Source organism: Vigna radiata, chromosome 10 (genome assembly GCF_000741045.1).
Source record: "Vigna radiata var. radiata cultivar VC1973A chromosome 10, Vradiata_ver6, whole genome shotgun sequence".
In the NCBI taxonomy this organism is placed as follows: domain Eukaryota; kingdom Viridiplantae; phylum Streptophyta; class Magnoliopsida; order Fabales; family Fabaceae; genus Vigna; species Vigna radiata.
This window is the reverse complement of record NC_028360.1, coordinates 700997-725149: the sequence shown is the minus strand read 5'-3', so window position 1 is coordinate 725149 and position 24153 is coordinate 700997. Positions and strand designations below refer to the sequence as shown.

Sequence of the window (24153 nt, the reverse complement as noted above, 5' to 3'; positions counted from 1 at the left end):
AAGCTTCTTCTCTCTTTATCCTTTCCCTTTCCTTCTTTTCTATGATTTCCACCAACTGTTTGTGCATCTGTTCCTGCTTCTCCATCACCTTTGTCACCAAATTCTTCACAAAACCTTCAAGCTTTCTCACCGTCTTTCTTCTCCTCTTTCTAGGGCCATTCCCTTCAGGGCTTGCCGATGAATTGTCATCATTCTCCTCTTCATCCTCCGCATCCAAAGCCGACCTGAAACAAGGAAGAACAAATCAAAAAGGCAGTCTAAACCAATCTTAACCCTGTCAAAAAAGAGTGTTTTGATTTCACACATGTGTTAGAGTGAATCTTGTTCGAAACACTCAGGTACTAAATGAAACACACCTTTTTTTGTAAAATTCTGAACCTTGATTTTTCATGTTACAAGAGATTAACCCTTTCACCAGACTCACCTCCCGGTAGTAAATAAAAGGTAACAAATTATCAATAGTTAGGGTTCCTAAATCATTTGGGAAAATGGTTCCATTCCAACAAGACCTTGTTTTTCAATTACCACACAGAACATTCTATATACTACAAATACTTGTGTGCANATAAAACATAACTCTTGACCCAACTATAAAAATAATAATACANCGTACAAGGCATTTCTTTTCATCCACCAAAAGCACACTGCTACAAACCAAAGCATTCTCGAATCAGAAAAGAATGATGTATAGTAGTACCAAGTTGTGGGCTCGGTCTCTTTCTCTCTCATAAAGACGCAACACAGAGCTCATAGCATCAGATGGACAACACTGCAATGCAACATATTCTAAGAACAAGTTCGTGCCTAGCAACTGATGGCAAACACTCATAAAAAAGGAACACACTCTGCAACCACCGCCAATCACAATTTGGCCCTCATAGTTTGGCCCTCATATCCTTCATTCAGAATCTGTTTAATGGAGGTTTGTAACCATGGAAAAACATCATAAGCACAGAAAGTTAACAATGGTACGCGTTTTCTTTTTCTGCATCATCTCCACGTTCCTATTATCTATACAAGGCACCCTTACTCTTACTCCAAATGAATCAATCCAAGGCAATACGACCATGGTTTCTTTTGCTGGAACTTTTGAAGCTGGATTCTTTCGCAACAAATCTCCAATTTCAATTTCACAACCCTAAATCCCAATTTCTAATTTCTGATCCTATTTAATCTTAAATTCAATTCTAATGCTACATAAAAAAAAATTAACACCTCACCACATTCTCACTCCAACACGTGGACAACACTTAACGTCGTCTGCTACCACTTAACGGATGGGATACAATGTGTTCATATTTTCAAAAATTGTGACTAAATTGAGACTGTTGCAAACTAGAGGACCAAAATGAAATTAGTTGACAAATCAGAGAACCAATAGAGGTATTAAGCCAAAAATAAATAATAACTAATGTATTAATATGCTTTTAGGTTTGATAGTAACATCTACAATTATAATTTACTTTTTTTATTAAATGATATACAAAATTCATCTCATATCCTTATGTTTTCCCTCAGAAGAGAGAATAATGAAAGTTTGAAACGTAAATGAAGTAGAAAGATGAATTTTTCTTCAAAAAAGGCATCGTTTTTTTTTTTTCAAATTCAAAGTATTCTTCCGTTGAGAAGTAAAAATATTTAAAATTTTGAGTTTGAAATTTAATTATTTATTTAAGATATAATAATCATATTTTCTATTTACCATCTTGAATATCCAAATGAAAATCCCTAATCACCATAAATGTGTACCCTTCTTACCACGCTGAATAACAACGGATTCTCCGAAACCTAGTTGTTTTTCTTTGTCCTCGCGGTGCTCTTGGCCATATCTCACTGCATTGAAATTTCTCGGTAAGTAAATGGTGCCCAATTTTATCATTTCAAGATTAGTTGCATCATCATCATTCACTGGCTACAAGGGTAGTCATGTTCTATTGGGTTCTCTGCTTTCATGCAAACACACTGCTTCACTTGTTTTCTTCAATTATTTCACTTCAGACACTTCCTCTGATTCTAAATCAGATGGAAAGCAACACAAAGGTTCCACCTTTACTGTGTCTGACCTCATCAACTCATGTGGGATGTCCCAAACTCTGGCTAGGGAACTCTCCAACAGGGTCAATTTGAAAACCTCAGATGGCCCAAATGCAGTCATTGATATCCTCAGCATCTATGGGTTCTCAAAATCCCAGCTTGCAAAGCTTGTGGTGAGACATCCTTCCGTGCTATTTACAAATGTAGAAGATACCCTTTTGCCTAAACTCGAATTCTTTCGTTCTATTGGGATGTCCAACACTGAAATACCTAAGATCCTGATTGCCAACCATGGTATCTTGAAGAGGCACTTGGAAAACTGCATCATCCCTCGCTATGAGATTCTAAAGAGTGTAGTTCATGCTGATCGGGAAGTTGTTAGAGCTATTAAAAATGCCCCACTTGGTTTTGTGTATGGTGACTTAATGAATAGGTTGGTTCCAAACATTGACATTTTGAGGGAATGTGGTGTGCCCCAGGCTTCCATCACTCACCTGGTGACTAATTCTCTGTCTGCAGCATATGTGGAGCATTCCAGGTTTGTGGAAGCTATCAAGACAGCTAAGGAAATTGGATTTAGTCCTTTAAAAATGGACTTTGTTGTTGCTATTCACGTGCTTGTAACTATGAGGAAAGAAGTGTGGGAGTCAAGGTTTGAGGTTTATGAAAGGTGGGGCTGGAACCGGGAAATGGCTCTTCGAGCATTTAGGAAGTTTCCCAGTTTTATGAAGTTTTCAGGGGATACATTTTCCAGAAAGATGAGTTTCCTTGTGAAGGATATGGGTTGCTCATCAGAAGCTATTGCTGAATATCCTCTAGTTGTAGCCTACAGTTTGGAGAAGAGGATTATTCCTAGATTCTCTGTAATAAAAATCTTGAAATCAAAAGGTCTTCTTGAGAAAAACGTGCACTTTAGTTCCATTATTTGCACAACTGAGGAAAAGTTCTTGGAGAAATTTGTCGTCAATTTTCAGAATGTTTTGCCCCTCCTACCAGACCTCTACAGAGGTTTGCTCAATCAATCTAATGTAGTGTAGCATTTGGTTGTTTTTATAGCTATGATTCTTTCTAGCTTCCAACCTTTTAAGTTCAATCCTAATAGATCTTTACTTTTTCTTTTTTTCAGATTTTGTGCCATTTGAGTTCTATTTTGATACTGATTGTATAAATAAGCTGATAAATCCCTTTACTGGTGATTCCACTTTCAGTAGCTTGGTTTATTTATCTTCATTTCCGTTGTATGTTCTATTTTAATGTGACCATACTATATATATATATATATATATATATATATATATATATGTATGTATGTATGTATGTATTTCCATCCACTATAAACGAAGATGAGATTTTATAGGCATGAGGATGTCTATATTTCTTTCTACCATAAACTATATAGAATGTGTTGGTGGAGGCCCCTGTTGTCTGTTAGAGCATGCAGAAGGGATCAATAACTAAAGTTGAATCAAATTACAGTTAGTTGTGCTTTAATTACCATGTTGTAAAGATGTCTTACAATTTTGTAATCTTACTCTACTTCTATATTTCACTATAGTGCACACTGTTATGTCATGGATACATTTAGCATTGAACTATTTGCCAGCATCTGATTCTTTTCATATTTTACACATTATTTTAAGGCAGTAACCAGAAAGCAGGGTAAGGTTACCTTCACTATTTGTAATCAAAGTCTATTTAATGTTTCAATGTTTCTTTGATGAAGATATCTAAGCACAATGTGCTGAAAGATCAAGTAGTATTGACTGTTATTGGTGAAAATTGGGATTTCTTTTATTTGTCTCGTGTTGAACCAGGCCATTAAGTTGATGGCAAGGGTGTTAGGAATCCAGAATTGAAAAGAGAAAGAAGAGTAATCTTTTTTATTGGAAAGACTGAAAAGAACACGAAATATAGGAGAGCACTCTCTCCTCCAAGGGTTTTCCCTTCACAAAGAGCCAAAGCTCAACCTATAAAATTATCCCCCAAAAGTCCCCTGCATTTCAGGATCCCCCAACTATATAAAGGAAACCTCACAAAACCTCACTCACCCTAACAACCTAACTAACAACTACTTTCTAATCTGTTTCTTTCTAAAATCTGTTTCTTCATCAATGTGTTATCATAGGAAGGGAACCCACTAGCTACTGCCCTCCAATTGAGGTCTGTGGAGCCTTGGGTGGTGGTAGATAGGAGAGTGGTTTTTGTATACTAGATTCTGAACCCACTAATTTGAAATCCCAAAATTCCAAAGTCATTGATGTTCCAATCATTATCCCATCTAAGTTCAACCATGAATTCTTATTCATATTATGTAAATCTGATTTTGGGAAAACTTGTTGCCTAGTTGTATCTCCACCTCCAACTCTCTTTATTGTTGCATCCCCTTCCTCCTCCATCATAATATATTTTTCTATTACAAATCTCACTTCTGTCTTGGTTCTTTCTTCACTACAGTGGGTGTGATTCTTCATGCTGACCCTTCTCCCACCTCTAGAGCAATTTGCATATCTCTAATCCAGTCTTGTGGTTCTTGTTGTGGCAACTGATTTCGAACGTTAGATTGCAGCCCTGCAAAGAAATATCCCCGTCATTGGTCTTCTGGTGTTTTTCCCCACTCAAAACAACTGCATCTTCTACTTTATTCCGAGACATAATAGTCACAGTGTTCCCACCACATTCTACTTTCTTTCCTTTGTCTTCACCCTTCTTCACTGTTTTGACATACACACCACAACCTACCACAATATCCCCACTAAAAACAACTTTTGCAACTTTACTTGGAGAAGCAAGACTCACAACATTCCCATCACGATCTTCACGTGATGTATTTTCCCTACCAACATTTGTCACGTTATCCACCCTTGCAGCAACAACTTCTGCAACTTTCTTAGCAACAACAAAAACAATGTCTCCATCACAGTTTTCATCTTTGCCTTCCTCTTCACATATATTTTCTTCTCTCCTATCTTGCCCTCTAATTCCTGCAAAACAATCAACACTCAAAACAACAACTTCTGACACTCCACTACTCCCTGATGTAATGGTAACAACATTCCCCCTCACGGTGTTGGTCAACTCCATCCTCTACACTGATATCCGTTTCTCTTTTCTTCTCCTAACTGGTTGAATTTTATCCTCCATCTGAGGGTTTCTTGGCTTTCTTCATGTCTAGCTGACTATCTTGCCCATCAATCCTACCCTTCTTTACTTCTTTCTTTCCTTTCTTGATGTCATGAAGAAATTCCTCTTTTCCTCCCCTTCTTGCTCTATCAAGAGATTTCTCCCTTTCTTGAGTCCTTTTCTTGATTTTGGTATTCCAATATCTTTTCTTTCTATTCTTGTAAACTTCTCCATTCTGCCATCACCATTTTCTGTTTGCTTTGCTGGCCCACCTCCCTAAAGTATTGACTCTTCCTTCCATCACGTTCTCCTCTCAAAGGGATCCGGCAGGTTGGACCAATTTTGTTAGGAATCCATAATTGAAAAGAGAAAGAAAAGTAGTCTTTTTTATTGGAAAGACTGAAAAGAACACGAAATATAGGAGAGCACTCTCTCCTCCACGGGTTTCCCCTTTACAAAGAGCCAAATCTCAATCTACAAAATTATCTCCCAAAAGTCCCCTGCATTTCAGGATCCCCCAACTATATAAAGGAAACCTCACTGACCCTAAAAACCTAACTAACAACTACTTTCTAATCTGTTTCTTTCTATCCTGCCCACATTGTATCCTATCAAAGGGTGCACACGATTTCCCTAAGATATATGAAACTGCATTTAAAACATCATGGACTTTGATACTGTGCTATCGAACTGATTCTTTTAGTATAAATTTTTCTACTTGGACACACAAGGACCCTTTTTGTGATTGATTGTTTGGCCTTGGTGTTTTGAAAGATGAATTATTGCGAGGGATTGATTCCTTGCTTACTCAGATATACTTAATGACAATGTCATTCTGATTCTGGTGCTTTTGATGATTTTTTTTAAGAATCAATTATCATAATTTTGTCACTTTTATAGATGGTTTTCAAATTAGTTATAGTAGCAAATGGCTCTAATCTGATAGTACTCGATAGTACTTCACTGGACTTTTATCTATTGTCAGATTTGGCTTTTTTTCTGTTTTCTGTGTTAAGTTGAGAAATTGTCTTCACTGATATAGACAAATACTCTTAGCTTATTGTGGAGTTGCTGTCTATGTCTTGTGGTGCAAATTTTAGGTGATCTAGTGGACAATGGTAGCCTGCTTTATGTAAACAGATTTAAGTGGATGACAATATGTGATAAAGTTAATAAATTTAGTGGATTTCTTCTCGTTGTGTTCTGCTTAACTTGATATATGTTTTTGGATGACATTCATAATATTAACCCTACTGTATTTTTGGAAGGTTATCGGAATAAAATGAAGGAATTGATATGGGATTAAACCTAATAACTCACTAACACAGAAGTTACTTAGTACGCAGAGAAAGCACCAGAAGTAAAGTTTCAATATTAACACAACCTTTTGAATTATTTGAGAAAACTAAGAGAGTTAAAAGTTTATTGAATAAACTCTTTTTTTTCTTGTTTTCATTCGTTGTCTTAGTTTTATTTTAATATTAATTTTTCTTTTATTTTTAGAAAGGAGTGCACAAGCTTTAGTGTGGGAGCATTTGATAACACGTTGCATTTGTAGCTTAACCGACCTTTATTGACTATTTTGGTCGTATTTTTTGTAGATATTTATAGAGATATTATATTTAGTTTATATTTATTTCTTATCTTTAGTTAGTTTGTTTAAATTTCTTAGTTAGTTTGTTTATATTTTTTATTTGTATTTTGGGCTTACTTCATATTTTTTTCTATTATAAATAAAGGACCCTATGTGTATATTCAACACAAGGGAGATTTTCCCTCATCTCTTTCACTATTTCATATGGTATCTAGAGCTTAGGTTCTGATCCAACCTCTTCCACGGTCACAGCCTCCACAGCCGTCGCCGCTGCCGCCGCCGGAGCCTCCGCCGGAACCGCCGCCATCGCTGGAACCTCGCCGGAGCTGTCGCCGGAGTTCTAGAATCGATCGACGACCACTCCATCCGAATCGACTCCTCGCCCACTTTCTGAATCTGTGGTCGTTGCGTCAATCAGAGCACGTTGAATTTTTAGGGTTTCCCCCTCTCCATGGCCTCTTCCTCGTCTACAACCACCTCTGCTAGTGTCTCATCTTCTTCTGCTGGTGCCTCATCAATATACACCAATTATGTGAATGTACACTTGTCCATTGACAAGTTAGATGGCACGAATTATGCAACATGGGCATCCGACATCAAACTTTGGTTGAAGAGTCAAGGGTATGTAGATCACCTTACTAATAATGTGACTAGTGCTACCATAGAGGACACTTCCCGCTGGATGAAAATTGATGTCCAGCTATGCATCGTCATAAAGTCCACCATTCACTCTTCTCTGAAACAAATGTTTCGATCATATGAAACATGTTTAGAAGTATGGGCACAAGCAAAGTTATTATACACGAATGACACCCAACGTCTTTATGGTGTTTGTCAGGATCTATTCACTGTTATTGGTCCGCGCAATCCTGGTCCCATGGCAGAATATTTGGGCAAAGTTCATGCCCTCCTTCATGATTTTAATGAGCTATTACCTCCTGCTTCCACTCCTGCTGAAGAACTGGAACAACGATCAAAGTTCTTCATGTTGTTGGCGTTATACGGACTCTCTGATGATTCCTCCCATGTCCGTGATCAGATTTTGGGCTCTCCAGTCATACCCAACTTTACTTCTACTTGTTCTGCCCTTTTGCGTATTCCGAGCAAACCAGTCATTGAGACATCTCCTCATAGTGATGATTCCTCTGTTATGGCTGCCCAACGTGATGATAAAAGTCGGTCTCGCAAGCCAAGTAAAGGATGACCAAAATGTGACCACTGTGGCAAGCTAGGCCACAAAATTGATAGATGTTATGCGCTTCATGGACGTCCTCCTCGATCTGTAGCAATGGCTAATTCTGATCCACCTCCTCGGCCTGCAGACCATCCTACTTCATCAAATACTGTAGATAACCCTACAATTTTCAACGAATTTCTCAGATGGAATCAGGATCGTCAACAATCTAGTTCCACTACATCTGTATCTGTTGCACGCACAGGTTCACCTTTTGTTGGTCTGACTCACTCCCTCGGATCTTGGGTCCTTGACTNANGNGCNNNCGATCNTATAACNNGTAACAAGTCCTTGTTTTCTTCCTTGTCATGTCCGGATAATTTACCCTCGGTAACAATGGCTGATGGGTCTAGAGTCTCATCTCATGGTATTGGTACTGTTCATATTTTTCGATCCATATCCATTGATCATGTACTCTATGTCCCTGGGCCCTTTCAATTTATTGTCCGTCAGTCGTCTAATTCATTCACTTAATTGTGTTATTTCATTTACTAAAGATTCTGTTTATTTGCAGGACTGGAGTTCGAAACACTTGATTGGCACAGGATGTGAGTCTCATGGTCTATATCTTCTCCGCCCTTCTCCACATGTTGGCGTCATCATGGAGTCACCATCCCTTCTTCATGCTCAGTTAGGTCATCCCAGTCTTGCCAAACTGCAGCAGCTTGTTCCGAGTTTGTCGAAGTTATCCAACTTGTCATGTGAGTCTTGTCAGTTAGGAAAGCATACTCGTAGTTCCTTTCCTCGTAGTGTTTTACAACGAGCGTCGTCCCCTTTTTCATTAGTTCATTCTGATATTTGGGGACCTAGTCGTGTTAAGTCCACTTTAAGATTTCAGTATTTTGTTACTTATATTGATGATTACTCCAGATGTACTTGGTTGTTTTTAATGAAGAATCGTTCTGAGTTGTTTTCTATTTTCCAATCATTTTTTAATGAAATAAAAACACAGTTTGGGGTTTCTATTCGAACTTTACGCAGTGATAATGGCCGTGAATACCTTTCTCAATAGTTTAAACATTTTATAGCTTCTCATGACATTCTTCACCAGACATCCTGTGCTTATACTCCTAAATATTATATTTAGTTTATATTTATCTCTTATCTTTAGTTAGTTTGTTTATATTTCTTAGTTAGTTTGTTTATATTTCTTATTTGTATTTTGGGCTTAGCTCATATTTCTTCTATTATAAATAAAGGATCCTATGTGTATTGATACAAGGGCGATTTCCCCATCTCTTTCACTATTTCATAGATATCATTTGGGTTGATTCTAGTTGCATTAGATTGTACACTTTTAGGGAGCTTTAATTTAGATGTATGATTTGTTAGATTTCAAACTCCTGTGCTATTTTGTATGATTTTTAGAAGTTGGAGTGAATTTGAGGAAGATTTACAATGAGGATCCTACACATTATCTCTTTCATTAGATTAGATTACCTTTTTTTTTGTAATTGGGCTGCTTAGAGTCCATATTAGGACGACTTCAGCTTAAATTCAGAGGCTACACTAGACATTTCTTGTACTAAAAACTGTGTGGAAAAATCATTTGCAGAATTTTAGTTTTAGTTTAGTTTCTTTTCTCCCTTCGCATCTTTTTGTCTCTTCATTTCCTTTACTTCTTTGCCAAGTTTTCTTCTCTGCCCTGTTATGTTTTCATTCAAGTATGGAGAATATATCAAGCTCAAGATCAATTCAAAATTAGAAGATTTTCAATTTGATTTTGTTCTTGAATTTTTGATTGATCTTCTTACATTTTCTATTATGTTCTTGCTTTCTACTTTCTTGCTCTTTAGTTTTCAGTTCTTTAGATTCTTGCTCTTTACTGTATTTGGTCTTTAACTTGCTCCTTACATTTCTTACACTTTAGATTTTTTGGACTTACACTTCACATTTCAGCAACTTAATTTTCAACAAGTTCAATTTCTAAGAAAAACACTTAAGTTCTTTACATTTATTTTGCAGCAATGTTTTAATTCTTTGTTTTCTATTTCAATATACAGTTTATGTTTTCAAAACCCAAATCTCCAAATTAATTTATAAAAGTAACAATGCTAAAGATTGAATACAATTGTGTCTTAACTTATTGACCTTGGTTGTATTCTATATTGCAAAATAGAAAGAAACTTAGTTTTATTTAAACAACCTAGTTATCAAATAATTATCACATTCTACTTTATTTTTATCATATTTTGTTTTATTTAATCTTATTTTGATTTATTATATCCTATTTTATCTCACCTAATTTTGATCTATCATAATTTATATACTTTATTTTATTTTGTTTCAATTTAGAATTTTGATGTTTCTATTTTAAATTTTATGTTTGTATTTTTATTTTTACAATATCTACTTTTAATATTCTAATTTTATGTTTGTTTTTTTTTTGTTTTTTGTTTTTTTTTTCTCTCGTTCTGAATGCTATTTGTTCTATTTGTTCTTTGTTTTTTTATATATTGTTTCTATTTTCTATTTTATTTATTATTTTTCTATATTTTTTATGTTTATATTTTTTAGTGTTTCTTTTTTTAATATATATTTGTTTCAATTTTTTTAAAAACAATTATTTCTACTCTTTTTTTTTTGTTTAAATTTTTAATTTTTTTATGTTTCTATTTTTTTATTTTATTGTTTTTTTTTCTATTTTTAATTTTGTTCTTTGTAGTTTTGCTTATAATTTCTATTGTTGTTTTTATTTTTTTTTCTCATACTCAGAAAAATGCAAGCGTTTTTGTAGGTCATGATTTTCGTTGTGATTAGATGTTCATTTTTCTAAATATGGATAATTTGTTTTCATATTGGGATTTATTATTCATTTCTAGCATGCTCAACCATGTACATTTGAAGTTATACGAGAGTTTGATTATGTCTTTCGACTCAATTTTGTAAGTAAATTTCAAATTCATAATTTTTTTTTTTCTTGGTTTCAATTATGTTTCTGTTTTTAAAAATGTAATATAATTTATTTTTTTTTCCGTTAATATTGTACTAACAACATTAATAATATATTATGTGACAAATAGTATTTTTTTATTTTATTTTTTTTAAATTGTCACGTTGTTAATATTGTCACGTTGGATTTTGGCGCTGGGCGGTTCCTAGACTCTTCTTTTCTTCATGTTTCTTCTTCTTTCTTGAGTCTAAGATCTTCCATCTTCAATCCCATTCTTCATTTTCATCAAAAACGTTGCAAAATAATGCAAAACAAACATAATATTTCTAAAAACAGCTTTTGACTCTCAACCGACTCAACTTACGTGTTTTGCTTGATTCTAAGCCCATTCTAAGCCTTAAAGGGTGTATTTTGATCTCAAATGGAGCATGAAAATAACTGTTTTTCAACCATTATCACAACCCCAAACTTCGAACTTTGCTTGTCCTCAAGCAAATAAATCAAAACTTGGCTTTCCACTTTTTCATCCAATAGTTCAACACTCCTAGAATTCATGACAAGAACTACTCAATTTCAGATTTTCAGTGGAATAAAGTAAAGATGCATGCATGCTTTCAATTCAATTTAGTTCACATGATCACATATTTCTCAACAGATGTTACACTTTATGAATGACCAATCCACTAAGCAAAAATGTAAGCATGAAATTTATTGTGAACACAGTTTATCAAACTCATTCAATCAATCAAGCATTACAAACATACGCTCATGCAATCAAACAACAACAACCAATCAATTCAAGCATAATGCAGCAAAATGATAAAAATTTTCCCTTTGTAGAGACTCAAGATTTTGATTTTTCCAAAGTGATCCATCCTTGAGTTCATACTGAACCTACTATACATCCTGCAAAACAATTCAAGTTTTGGTTGCTGGTACCCATTTTACTTTGGGTCCTTGATTGTCAGCTTTCACCATTTGTTCCTTAGGTCTCTATACATATAATCCTTTAGGAACAACAACATTTCTATAATAACAGTTCGTAACAGTGTGACCATCATAGTTGCAATAAAAACATGCATTCTTAACAGGTTTACTCGGATCAATAAATCTCTTTGTATTAGTTCTGTTAGATTGTGCTTTGTATCCTATTCCTTGCTTGTATATAGCTCTGCCAGAGGATTTGAATACAACATTTAAGTTGACTCTACCTTGAGTGAACTGAGCTAGAGTACTAGTCATGTAATCTATCTTTTCAATGTGAGTAGGACAATTTTCACAAGATTTTTCTACTATGACAGTTTCAATTTTAATTTCCATAGCAGATAACAAAGCATCATTTAATTCCTTTTCTGATTTCTCATTTTCAGAAACAAGGTTGTTAATTCTATTTTCATAATCTCTCCTTTCAGAGTTTAGTCGATTAAACTTGTACTGTAGTCGCATTGCTTCAGCATGCAATTCTTGAAAAGCATCTCGCAGTAGATCATACTTGATTTCCATTGGTTCATTTGAGATGTCTGCATCACTATCGTAGTCATCCCATGTTAGTCCAGTCATATGGCACATGTTAGATTCTTCCTCATGATCCACATCCTCATCACGTGAGCTTTCAGAATCTGTATTCTCCCAAGCAATGTATGCTCCTCTTTGCTTCATTCCAAGAAATGTAATCAATAAGAAGTCAATATGTAAAGATGTGTAACAAATTAAGCATACATAATCGAATTTTATCAACACACATCCAAATTAATCAACACTTAGCACTTCAGATTTCAATTAAGCAGATTAGAGCAGCTGAAATTGATTCATACTCTGATATGATGATATGATCATAGATGGGGCAACAATGAAGAGCTTTTAGAGTGACAAAAAGAGTAAAAAAGAATAGTGTAGGTTTCATGGGCTTGTATTTTGCCTCTTTTGCTTCGTTTCATTTCTAGTGAGGAAACNTTTATAAACTCTTCATTTTCCTTTAGTACAAGCAATGTGGGACTTCCCATAGCTTGGACTTAAAAGAAAAGAAGAGTAATTCATTTTCCACAGCTTGTAGTACAAGATCTCATAGCTAGTTTTCATGTTTTGAACTATAGGATAACTAGCTGCCTTATAAACCTTTTGGAGTGCAGAGAATTGAGCAATATGGGACTCAAAAGTCCCTAGAGGACCTGCAGCAGCTGCTGGGCGGACTCCACACTCAAAAGTCCCACATCTCCTAGATCTTGCATCCTAGCTCACTCCAAAGGTTATATAAGAAGGCTTAGGGGTCTCCTTTTTGTACCTTACCTTGATTCAATTGAATTTTGAGTTGATTTGCACTTTTGCAATCTTCTTTGAGATAGTATTTTGTCTCCAAAGTCCCTATTTTGGGCAGATCTTATCTTGCTCAAACAAGTGGCGGTCCTCCTTTGATGCTTATCTTGGAGCCTCCTTCAAGTGGCGAATCCTCAAGTCATAAGTTTCCTCTTTCTCTAATCTATTCCACTTTTAATTTCTCTCTATTTCTTGTATGTCATTTTAGAATATTCTCTCTAGGCATGCACTTCCCCATCATGTGGTATCATGAGCCTTAGATTTTTGATCTCTTAGGAATTGCATGCTAGAGTAGAATAGCTTAGATGAGTTCATTTTTCGCTCAGCCATTTCAATTCTCGCCCAGCGCTACGTGAATTTTGTGTCAGATTGTGTGCTTTCGTTTAGCTTCATTTCTTATCCGTTTTCCATGAAAGTTTTTTCATAGTTTCGTATGGATGTCTATTTTGACTTATAGTTTTTACTTTGTTAAAATTCGTTCTGTGCTGTTCCCAGTAAATTGTTTTCTCCACTATGTCAGTCCAGTGCTTACTGTTTGAGTGACTTCTAATCTGTTTGCATTGTTTGCTTGCTGTTTGGTACTTGTGGTGGCTAGAATTGATCATTGGACGGTGCTAAGACCTCCCAACACTCTTAAGCAAGGAATCAAAGCTTCAAATTAAGGCTTAGAGGTGCTTCCCGTGGCGGTACAGAGACTTATACCAGCTAGCATTTCTTCAAACAACAACAATGCTATTGGAAGTCTTCAACAAGTAGGTGTCCTTATTCCATTTTGCTTACTGTTCCAGCTTTAATTTCTTATCTTGACTGGATTGTATGTGTCTTTTCTTGCTTATTAGCTTTGAATTCAGTCATATGTTTCTTCCTCTTTAGGAGTTTTCTAGAGTATTTTTTCTGAAATTGCATAACTAAGAGTATTTTTACATCTCCTTGATTGTATGCTGAATTGAGCTTGATCTTTATAGGATTTAAGTGTGTGAACCTTGCTTATATGTTCTGTATCCATAAAGGCATCCATCAATTCTATTTGGCCTTTTAATCAAACACACTTACTATTTTGAAACTTCATTGGCTGAGACATCACACTAGATCCTGCACCAAAATAGAGAAATTTCTTTTTGCATATCCTAGTTGAAGTGAGTGGGTCTGGTCGACACATCATTGCTGTGTTTAGTGTGTTTGAGCATTCATTTCAAGCCTCTTTTATCATTCAAAATACAGAATATATTGGTTTGAGGTTTGCCAAAATTATTTCCAGCATTAATTTGGTCTTGCTCTTCATGTATACTTAGTATGTTGATGTGAATTTGCTTCTTGGTTGTGTGATTTTCTTTGTTGTCTTGTTCATTTGTGCCACTCTTTTGCCTCAATTTTTCTTGCTATTTTGTCTTCATAAATTCTTTAGAATACTGCCCTTATTTTTTGTGCCAAGTTTCTTGATTTTTAGGTTCCATTTTCATCATTTGTCTTGTAGTTTTCATTCATTTTTTGGCTTCTACCATGTGCTGTCTTGAATTGGCTTCTTTGTATTGAGGTTGGATTGTACATCTTTCCATTTGCTTTGGACTTGAGTTGGTACTCTTAAAGTGGACTTGTTAGATAAATTACTATCTTGAAAGAAGAGTGTTAACCTTGTTTTACTTGTGAGACAATTTTACCGTGAGTTTTGAGCCATTTTTTCTTGCATTCTTTGAGTGACACCGTGAGTATGCTGTTGTTTTGTGGCTGCTGTTTTGGCCTGATTTCTCCACCATTTCTAACTTGTTTTGTGTGTAGTTTTTGCTGCTGTTTACCTTACCATGTCTGCAGGTTCCAGCCGTGCTTCATCCAATGGAAGTGCTTCTAGAAAGTTTGATTTAATGAAGGCCTTCAAACAAATGCAATATCAACTTGATTCTTTTCAAGACATGAAACATCAACTTGATGCCATTAACAAACTGCTGGACACGGAGGCCAAGGCTAAAGGGAAGCTTTCTCATGGTCATGAGCATGGATCTTCCAAGAAAAAGCAAGAAGACAAAGCTTTGGATCCAAACCTTGCAATGCTAAAGTTGACTTTGCCAAGTTTCAAGGGAGAGGCCGATCCTAGTGTATTTTTAGATTGGATAGCTAAAGTAGAGCACATTTTTGACTTGTATAGTGTAGAAGGACATTTGCGTGTAAAGTTAGTTTGTTTAGCTTTAGAGGGACAAGCCAAACAATGGCTACGTAGGAGATACTTAACCATGGCCTCACCCGCGAGTACATGGGAACATTTTAGGGACATTTCGTATGAATGTTTCGTACCTCCATACTACCATAGGGACCTCTTGATTAAGGTCCAACGGCTTACACAAGATAGACGAAGTGTGGAGGAGTATGCTCGCGAGCTGGAAGTGCTCCTACATCGTGCTAACCTTAAAAAAAATAATCATGAAAAAATAGTTAGATTTATTAGTGGACTTAATAGCAACATTAAAGATATAATTGAATTCCAAGATGAAGAGACTTTAGATGTAGTGGTTCGTAGAGCCATGAAAGTAGAGAAGAAACTCTTGAAAAAAGAAGCGTGTCACAACAAAATTTCCAAATCTTTAAGAGATGTTTTCTACAAATCCTCATCATCAAAGGATAAAACCAAGGATGTTTCTAGGGAGGCCATTAACAAATCTTCTTCTAACCATTCCTCCTCCCCACCTAAATCTCCTTCTAGACCAAGTCACATTAAATGTTTTAAGTGCTTAGGTCATGGTCACATTGCATTTGCATGCCCAAACAAGAGGGCAATGTGCATTCAAGGAGAAGAGGTTGTCACCGATGACTCTCCTCCTTCTTCACCTTCACACACTTCTCACTCTTCTTCTTCCTCTAGTGAAGATGAGTACAAGGTTCCATTTGATGGCGACCTACTAGTTATAAGACGTCTCTTGAGACAAGTCCACAAGGACTTTGACACAACTCAAAGAGAAAATATTTTTCACACTAGATGTCTTATAGCTAGCAAGGTTTGCTCCATGATCATAGACGGGGGAAGTTGCACTAATGTGGCTAGCACACGCGTAGTGGACAGGCTCAAGCTACCCACCATAGCACATGCCAAGCCCTACAAACTTCAATGGCTAAGTGAGGAGGGTGAAATCTTGGTAAACAAGCAAGTCCATATTTCCTTTTCTATTGGCAAGTATCAAGATGAGGTTATTTGTGATGTTGTACCCATGGAAGCAACTCACATTTTATTAGGAAGACCATGGCAATTTGATAGAAATGTTCAACATGATGGTCTTACTAATAGAATGTCTTTTACCCAAGGGCGCAAGGTCATCTTATAACCTCTAACTCCAAAGGAAATACATGAGGACCACCTCATCACGAAGACCAAGAAAGGTGAAGAAAAGGAGAAGGTCAAGCTTAATTGTCTCATTTCTCATAAAGAGGTCCTTCAAGATAGAAAAGAGGATAAAGAAACAAAAGAAAGGAAAGAAAGAGAGGAGAGAGAAAAAGAAGAAAATAAGAGGAAAGAAAAAAAGGAGAAAGCAACAAAAGAAAAAGAAGAAATTGTGAGAGAAAAGGAGAAGGAAAATGTCCTAATCACAAAGGAAGTGTTACTACAGGCACCTTCCGCTCCCATCTTTCTACAGGATTCAAGCCATGACAGGGGAGTTTTTTCATCCTTCCTCTTTTCTCATTATTAAGCTTTCTTCTTTTTCTAAAAGCTTTTGTGAAAATATCCCACCTATCTCATCTCTTTTTACCACTTCTTCACACACCATTTCCATCCCACATCTTGAGCTAATGTATTCTTTTTACACATACCTCAAGACAAACATAAAAATTTTTCAAAAGGATTTTTAGTTTTCCTTAAGCAAATAAATCCAATTTCAAAGACCCATTCTTTCAATATTCCTTTTCTATATACATTGTTTGGTAAACATCAATTTATTCACAAAATATTTGATGCTTTTTATAGGTTAACATTTGATGTAGGAGGGGTTTCCTTTGGATTATAAACAAATAAGTCATTAATCTCTCTTTGTTGCAAGTTTTTCAAGATTCGAGGTCGAATCCTCTCCAACCTAGGGGGGATGATATGATCATAGATGGGGCAAAAATGAAGAGCTTTTAGAGTGACAAAAAGAATAAAAAAGAATAGTGTAGGTTTCATGNGCTTGTATTTTGCCTCTTTTGCTTCGTTTCATTTCTAGTGAGGAAACATTTATAAACTCTTCATTTTCCTTTAGTACAAGCAATGTGGGACTTCCCATAGCTTGGACTTAATCATAACACACAAAAATACAATAATAATTTTAAACAGATAATAGTTTAATCATAAACATATTTCATCACCGCAATAGCAGCACAACCACATTTCATAAACCAATTCATTACCAATCACACGACACCCTCCTTCCTCATCATAAGGCCAAAAAAACCTCTTTCCCGCATCACATAGCCAAAAGAGTCATCACTACCAAACCATCATCTTCCCGCATCACACAGCCAAAAGAGTCGTCATAATTAAACCATCATCTTCCCGCATCACACGGCAAAAAGAGTCGTCACTATTAAACCATTATCTTCCCACATCACACGACTGAAGTGAACTTCTTTCCCGCATCACACGGCCGAAGAGAATTTCTTTCCCGCATCACACGGCCGAAAGAGTCGTCACTATCAAACCATCACCTTCCCGCATCACACTACCGAAGAGAATTTCTTTCTCGCGTCACACAGTCGAAATAGTCATCACTATCAAACCATCATCTTCCCGCATCACACGGCCAAAGAGAATTTCTTTCCCGCATCACACGGTCGAAAGAGTAATCAATCACATGGCTTATAACGCAATCTCAATCTATTCCACTCTTAATCTGAATGATAGACATTAACTCATCAAACATAAGCTTTTAATATGGCATATAAAATACTACCACTTCATACATAACATTACAACATCTTATACAAATACTAATCGTACTAAATCATATTGTTATTATTATTATTATTATTATTAATATCAAATTAAAATAATATTTTAAAGAAATAAATTTTTATTCTCTTTAAATTTCACCGACAAATCTTTCTTATATTTTATAATATGTANATATTNCAAGATAAATTTACACAAATTCATAAAATAAAAATTTTAAAAAAAATATATGTAAATCTTATCTTAAAATATAATGGTAACGGGAGGTTATGGGTGATTTAAATGAAAAAAGGAAACAAAAGGGCGGGGGTAACGGGAGGTTATGGGTGATTTAAATGAAAAAAGGAAACNGGAGGTTATGGGTGATTTAAATGAAAAAAGGAAACAAAAGGGCGGGGGTAACGGGAGGTTATGGGTGATTTAAATGAAAAAAGGAAACAAAAGGGTGGGGGTAACGGGAGGTTATGGGTGATTTAAATGAAAAAAAAGGAAACAAAAGGGCGAGAGGCTGAACAAGAAAACGTTGAATGTCAAAAATATTCGACGTATAACATGTGTTTTTTTTCAATTTATATGTCAAAGCCTAGTATAATTTGACGTATCGTTTGTATTTTTAAACCACAGAATTTGAGAAAGACGTTCTGAGAATTCTATTCAGACATGGCTTCTTCATCATTATCATTAAGAAGAAAAGAGAAGGTTGCCCAGGTTACAATAAACGCAAACCCATCTGGATGGATGTTAAGCCCCTAGCAAGTGTACCAGATCGTTATCAAGTAATATAAACGGTAAGTCTGAGTATTGTTTTCCCAAGGGACTCTTAGGCCTTATCTTTCATGTAATTTGATCTTATAAGACTTGGAAAGGAATAAACTTGTAGTATGAATGCAAAACAGAAAATAAATATGCAAATGCAAGTGAATCAATTGACAAGGAAAATATATGGATGAATGGGGTTGTTAGGGTTTACAAGTTCATCTTATCCAATCTCTTATATCTACTTTTCTTATTTAATTTGCTTAATTATCTAATTGTCATGCAAACTTTTTTAGCCTACCCTAAACCTAATTTTTTGGCGAAAAGAGCCTACTATTAATTGTTGAGATTGTTGACAACACAAACTCTATATCAAACTGGTTTTTGATGATGACAATACAGTGCTTAATAACAATATATATGTTCCAGGATTACATGTTCTTATTCTGTAATGTTTGTCATATCCACTGAACATGTTTTGATTGAATTACATTGTATGTTCCTATGTTTGATTGAGTGTTATATTTGTGGAACATGCTTGTATTGAAATGTGAGATAAAATGTTTTTGATCATTACACATTTTTGGAAGAAAAGATCACAAACACCTTTTGAACTTATAATTGTTGTGACAAAGTTCTAGTCCAGTCGAGTACACTCTTAATGGATTTGACTATGCTAAAATCTGTATACAAATTTTGTGAACAAGTGATGTGTGAGATTTTGAGTTGAAAAGAATTTCAAAGTGATTTTTCATGTGTCAGTCGACATTGTGAAATGTATATTCGACTGTGTTGCTGTTCTGTTTGAAATTCTGTTAAGCCTACAAGCTCTAACGGCTATATTTTCAAAAGTTAGTTAAAACTGTATGACCTGGTCAACAGTAATAAATGAGTCTTAATTTTGTTGACTGAGGAGCCTTTATGTTGACTGTCTGTTATAACTGTTTTAATACAATCGACTGTATTAGTAGACTATTCGACTATGAATCAATCTGATGAAGCAAAAAGCTATAAATAGACAGAACGCGAATTGTTCTGTGACTTTTGTGATTTAACATTTTAATTTTCCTGTTTCAGATTGAATTCGTTAGAAGCTCCAAGAATTGTCCAAGAAGACGGTGGTGATCTTGCTTGAGAGAGATTTAGAAGGAGGAGCCATTGCACTTATTGTTTGATCAATATCTGCACAGAGAAGGTGCGTCTTGTTTGATCTTGATAGGCTTGACATCTTGTGAAGACTGCTGTTTTTAACTGAAGGCTTGGAAACCTGTGAAATATGTTATGATAGGCTTGGCATCCTATGAAGAGTGCTGGTGACACGTTGAGGATTGTTTGACGTGGGTGCAGATTGCAGAAGAGGGGATTCTTGCTGCAATTCTGGTTTTGTGTGTGCAACTATATTAGGTTTTGGGTTAGAGAGGAGATTTATATTTTTGCGTGGTGCTTCTATAAATTTCTTGTTGTAAAACCGGCAACCATTATAGTGCATTTGCTTCTTGGGTTGGAAGGACACTGGATGTAGGCATTGTTGGCCGAACCAGTATAAACACAGTGTTTGAATTTTCTGATCCCTACACTCTTTATTTTCCAGTCGACTATATCTGCTAGGCAGTCAACTGCATTTTTCCGCTGCACTAAATTTTCAATAACTTGCATTTCAAGGAAAGATTAAAAGCTTTGAATTTTTCATATCAAGATTGCGAAAAGATTTTAATTTTGAATCAATATCAATTCACCCCCCTTCTTGGTGTAAAAAGAAGCCAACCTGTTTCATAACATTAATTACTAGTTTACTATCTCTAGTCTCCCTAAGTAATTAATAATGCATTAAACACTGAAGCAAAATACAATTGATCGTCCTACCCCTATCTCTAGGAAGTATTGCTTAATCAAGGAATTCCCTATCAGTTCATGACTTCCCGTACGTTCCCGTATCGACAAAGGCAAATATCATTTACCAAATGAGTTAAACGATAAAAGCATTAAGCATAGATAAGAAACCCAACAATTGATAATATAAGCATATGCAAGCATATGTATAAAACAAGAATTTCAATATAAGAGAGTTTCAAAAGATTACATTGTTCCCCAACAACAAAGGGTTTAGTTCACCATGGAAGAACGGAAGAATAAACCCTAGATTTGATAAATTGAAGCCTAAGCATCCAAGAAATCGCCTCCAAGGAGTGTAGGACTGCTCTGGACGTCTCTACTTGCCAAAATATTCCTCTGAGGGTCGTACTGGGGCTATTTATAAAGCATAAAAGTAACAGAATTTAAGCTCAGGCCCAACATTGCATCGCTCAGCTCCTAAATTAGCTGCTCAGTGGTTTGCCTCTAATCGCAGGACCGCTCAGCGGTCCATCTCACCGCTCAGCGGTTTTCCTCTAATCGCTCTGCCCACTCAGCGGCACCGCTTGAGCGAGAAATAGTATTTCCCATACGAGTCTGGCGCTCAGCGCTGGATTTAGCGCTGAGCGGTGGACTTGACTCTTCTTTACTTCCTTTTTTCCTCTTCTCTTGAGTCTAAGTCCTTCCTACTCCACTTCGATCTTCAATTCTCATCAAAACCCTGTAAAATAATGCAAAAACAAGCATAATATCTCTGAAAACAACTTTTGACTCTCAAGTGACTCAACTAAGTGTTTTACTTGATTCTAAGCTCATTCTAAGCCAAAAAGGGTGTGTTTTGATATCAAATTTACACATAAAAATAACAGTTTTTAGACCGTTATCACAACCCCAAACTTAGAGCTATGCTTGTCCTCAAGCAAACAAGACAAAACTTGGCTTCCCACGTTTTCATCAAAATAGTTCAAAAATCTCAAAACTTATTCTTCTCACAACAAGTCATTACTCAATTCAAATTTTTAGTGTAATCTTATCAAGATGTATGCATGCTTTCAATACAATTCAGTTCACATTATCATATATTTTCCAACAGATGTTTTACTTATGAATGATCAATCAACTAAGCATAGATGAAAACATGGATTTATCAATTCTCTCCAAGCAAGTGTTTCACTCACTCAATCAAGTGTTTAAGAGGGTAATCCATCTCTCTACTATTCACATGTCACCTGAAACAAACTTGCCCTTCATCTAATACAATCAATATTGTCACATGCAAATGCCATCACAAGGACTTTTCCATGGCTTATAATGAGGCTGGGCTAACAACAAAAATTGGTTTTTCTGGATCACAAAATCCTTGAGTCAAGAGAGTTATTTTACCATTCAAAGTTCAAGCACAAACTCTCTTCTTAACCAATTCTCACTCATTCCCAACTTCTTCCCTTTCCTTTTATTTTTACATTAAGCTCATCTTTCATGCTTTTTCTTTTCATCTTTTCCTTTTCTCATGCTTTTTCTTTTATTCAACACTTGAGCTCAATGCCTTTCTTTTGCCTTCTAAATTCCCCCCAAACAACCCCAAACTTGAACCTTTTCAATACCATACTATTATTCTCAACCGAACTCAACGTAAATATTGTTAGGAAACAGGTTGGCTTAGTTTTACACCAAGAGGGGGGGGGGTGAATTGGTGTTAGTTCAAAAACAAAATCAACAAAACATGTTCAATCAAAAGCATTGTTGAAATCAGTATATTATATCAGCTGAACATGTAAACCTGGAACATATGTACTGTTATTGAGCAATGTGTTGTCATCATCAAAAACCAGTTTGATATAGAGTTTGTGTTGTCAACAATCTCAACAATCTCCCCCTTTTTTGATGATGCACAACCATGATTAATAACTCAACCATGTTTGTACAGTTCCACAGATGACAGAGTAAAAAACAAATAGCAAAATCAATAATGACAGTTCATTTACTTTGCATATACAGCAAAAATATCATCAAGCAGATAAAGTATGTTACAACAATTCTCCCCATATAGACTTGCTCTCATACACTCATGAAAACTCTCCCCCTTTGTGCATTAACAAAAAAGGAATGCTTTGATATTTATGTAGTTTTGGAAACAGAGAAGTATCAAACAGATATGCAGTTTTAAAATGACAATGATGCTCTCAAATTCACAAGTTCATAACAAATACAAGTATAAACTCCCCCTAAAAAATAGGTGTGTGATGAAACAATGTGTAAAGAAGTGATACTCCCCCTGTCATTATGCATGAATTTCAAAAGCAGTTTGTGTGCACAATGCAGAATATCACAAGTTAATCAGTTTAAGCACAGATTTGTATCATTGGTACACAATTCAATCACATATATATGCAATGACATAAATATCAACAATCTCACAATATTATCTCAATTTAGATATAAAATCATGTAAAGAATAGAGATAATATCAGACTAGTAATGATTAAAGCAGTCAGTAAGGATATAATAAAATTCCAGAATTGGAATTGTTAACCCAGTTTAGACGCAGTCGAATGCTTTAAAACATCAGTCGAATACATTGCTTTTACAAATGTTGAACTTCAAGATGGCTTTATATGCCATTATCCAAAATGAAACTATTAGGAAATAGGTTGGCTTCGTTTTACACCAAGAGGGGGGGGGGAATTGGTGTTAGTTCAAATGTAAAATCTTTTCGCAATCTTGATATGAAAGTTCAAAGCTTTTGATCTTTCCTTAAAATGCAAGTTATTGAAAAATGTAATGCAGTGGAAAAACGTAATTGACTGCTAGACAGATATAGTCGACTGAATTGAAAGAGTGCAGGGATAGAAAAATCAAACACTGATTTTTATACTAGTTCGGCCAACAATGCCTACATCCAGTGTCCTTCCAACCTTGGAAGCAAATGCACTATAATGGTTGCGGTTTTTACAACAAGGCATTTATAGAAGCATCACACAATAATATAAATCTCCTCTCTAACTCAAAACCAAATGTAGCAGCACACAAAACCAGAATTGCAACAAGAATCACCTCTCCTGCAATCTGCATCCACGTTGAACAATCCTCAACGTGTCACCAGCACTCTTCACAGGATGCCAAGCCTATCACAACACGCTTCACAGGTTGCCAAGCCTATCATAGCACCCTTCACAGGTTGCCAAAACTTCAGTCAAATGCAGCAGTCTTCACAGGATGCCAAGCCTTCAAGATCAAACCAGAAGCACCTTCTTTGTGCAGATGTTCATCAAACAGTAAGCGCAATTGACTCCTCAATCTGAATCTCTCTCAAGAAAGATCACCACCGTCTGCTTGGAGAATTCTTGGAGCGTCTGAAACTGAGAGCTTTCTTAATAGAGTCGACTGTATTAAATTAGTTATAACAAACAGTCAACACACAGGCTCCTCAGTCAACAAAATTAACACACATT

The 24153-nt window shown here is 35.6% G+C and overlaps 1 protein-coding gene across 2 annotated transcripts; it reads left to right on the top strand.

The window, feature by feature from the left end:
* Positions 1-1728: 1728 nt before the first annotated feature.
* LOC106774567 lies at positions 1729-8977 on the top strand. 2 transcript variants are annotated; one of them, XM_014661600.2, is made up of 2 exons: positions 1729-3042; positions 8497-8977. In XM_014661600.2, exons 1-2 carry the CDS (start codon positions 1860-1862, stop codon positions 8532-8534), a joined length of 1221 nt encoding a protein of 406 aa, XP_014517086.1. In that variant the 5' UTR covers positions 1729-1859; the 3' UTR covers positions 8535-8977. The 2 variants fall into 2 exon arrangements, with proteins under 2 accessions (XP_014517086.1, XP_014517085.1); XM_014661599.2 differs by lacking the exon at positions 8497-8977 and adding an exon at positions 3161-5710.
* Positions 8978-24153: the final 15176 nt, after the last annotated feature.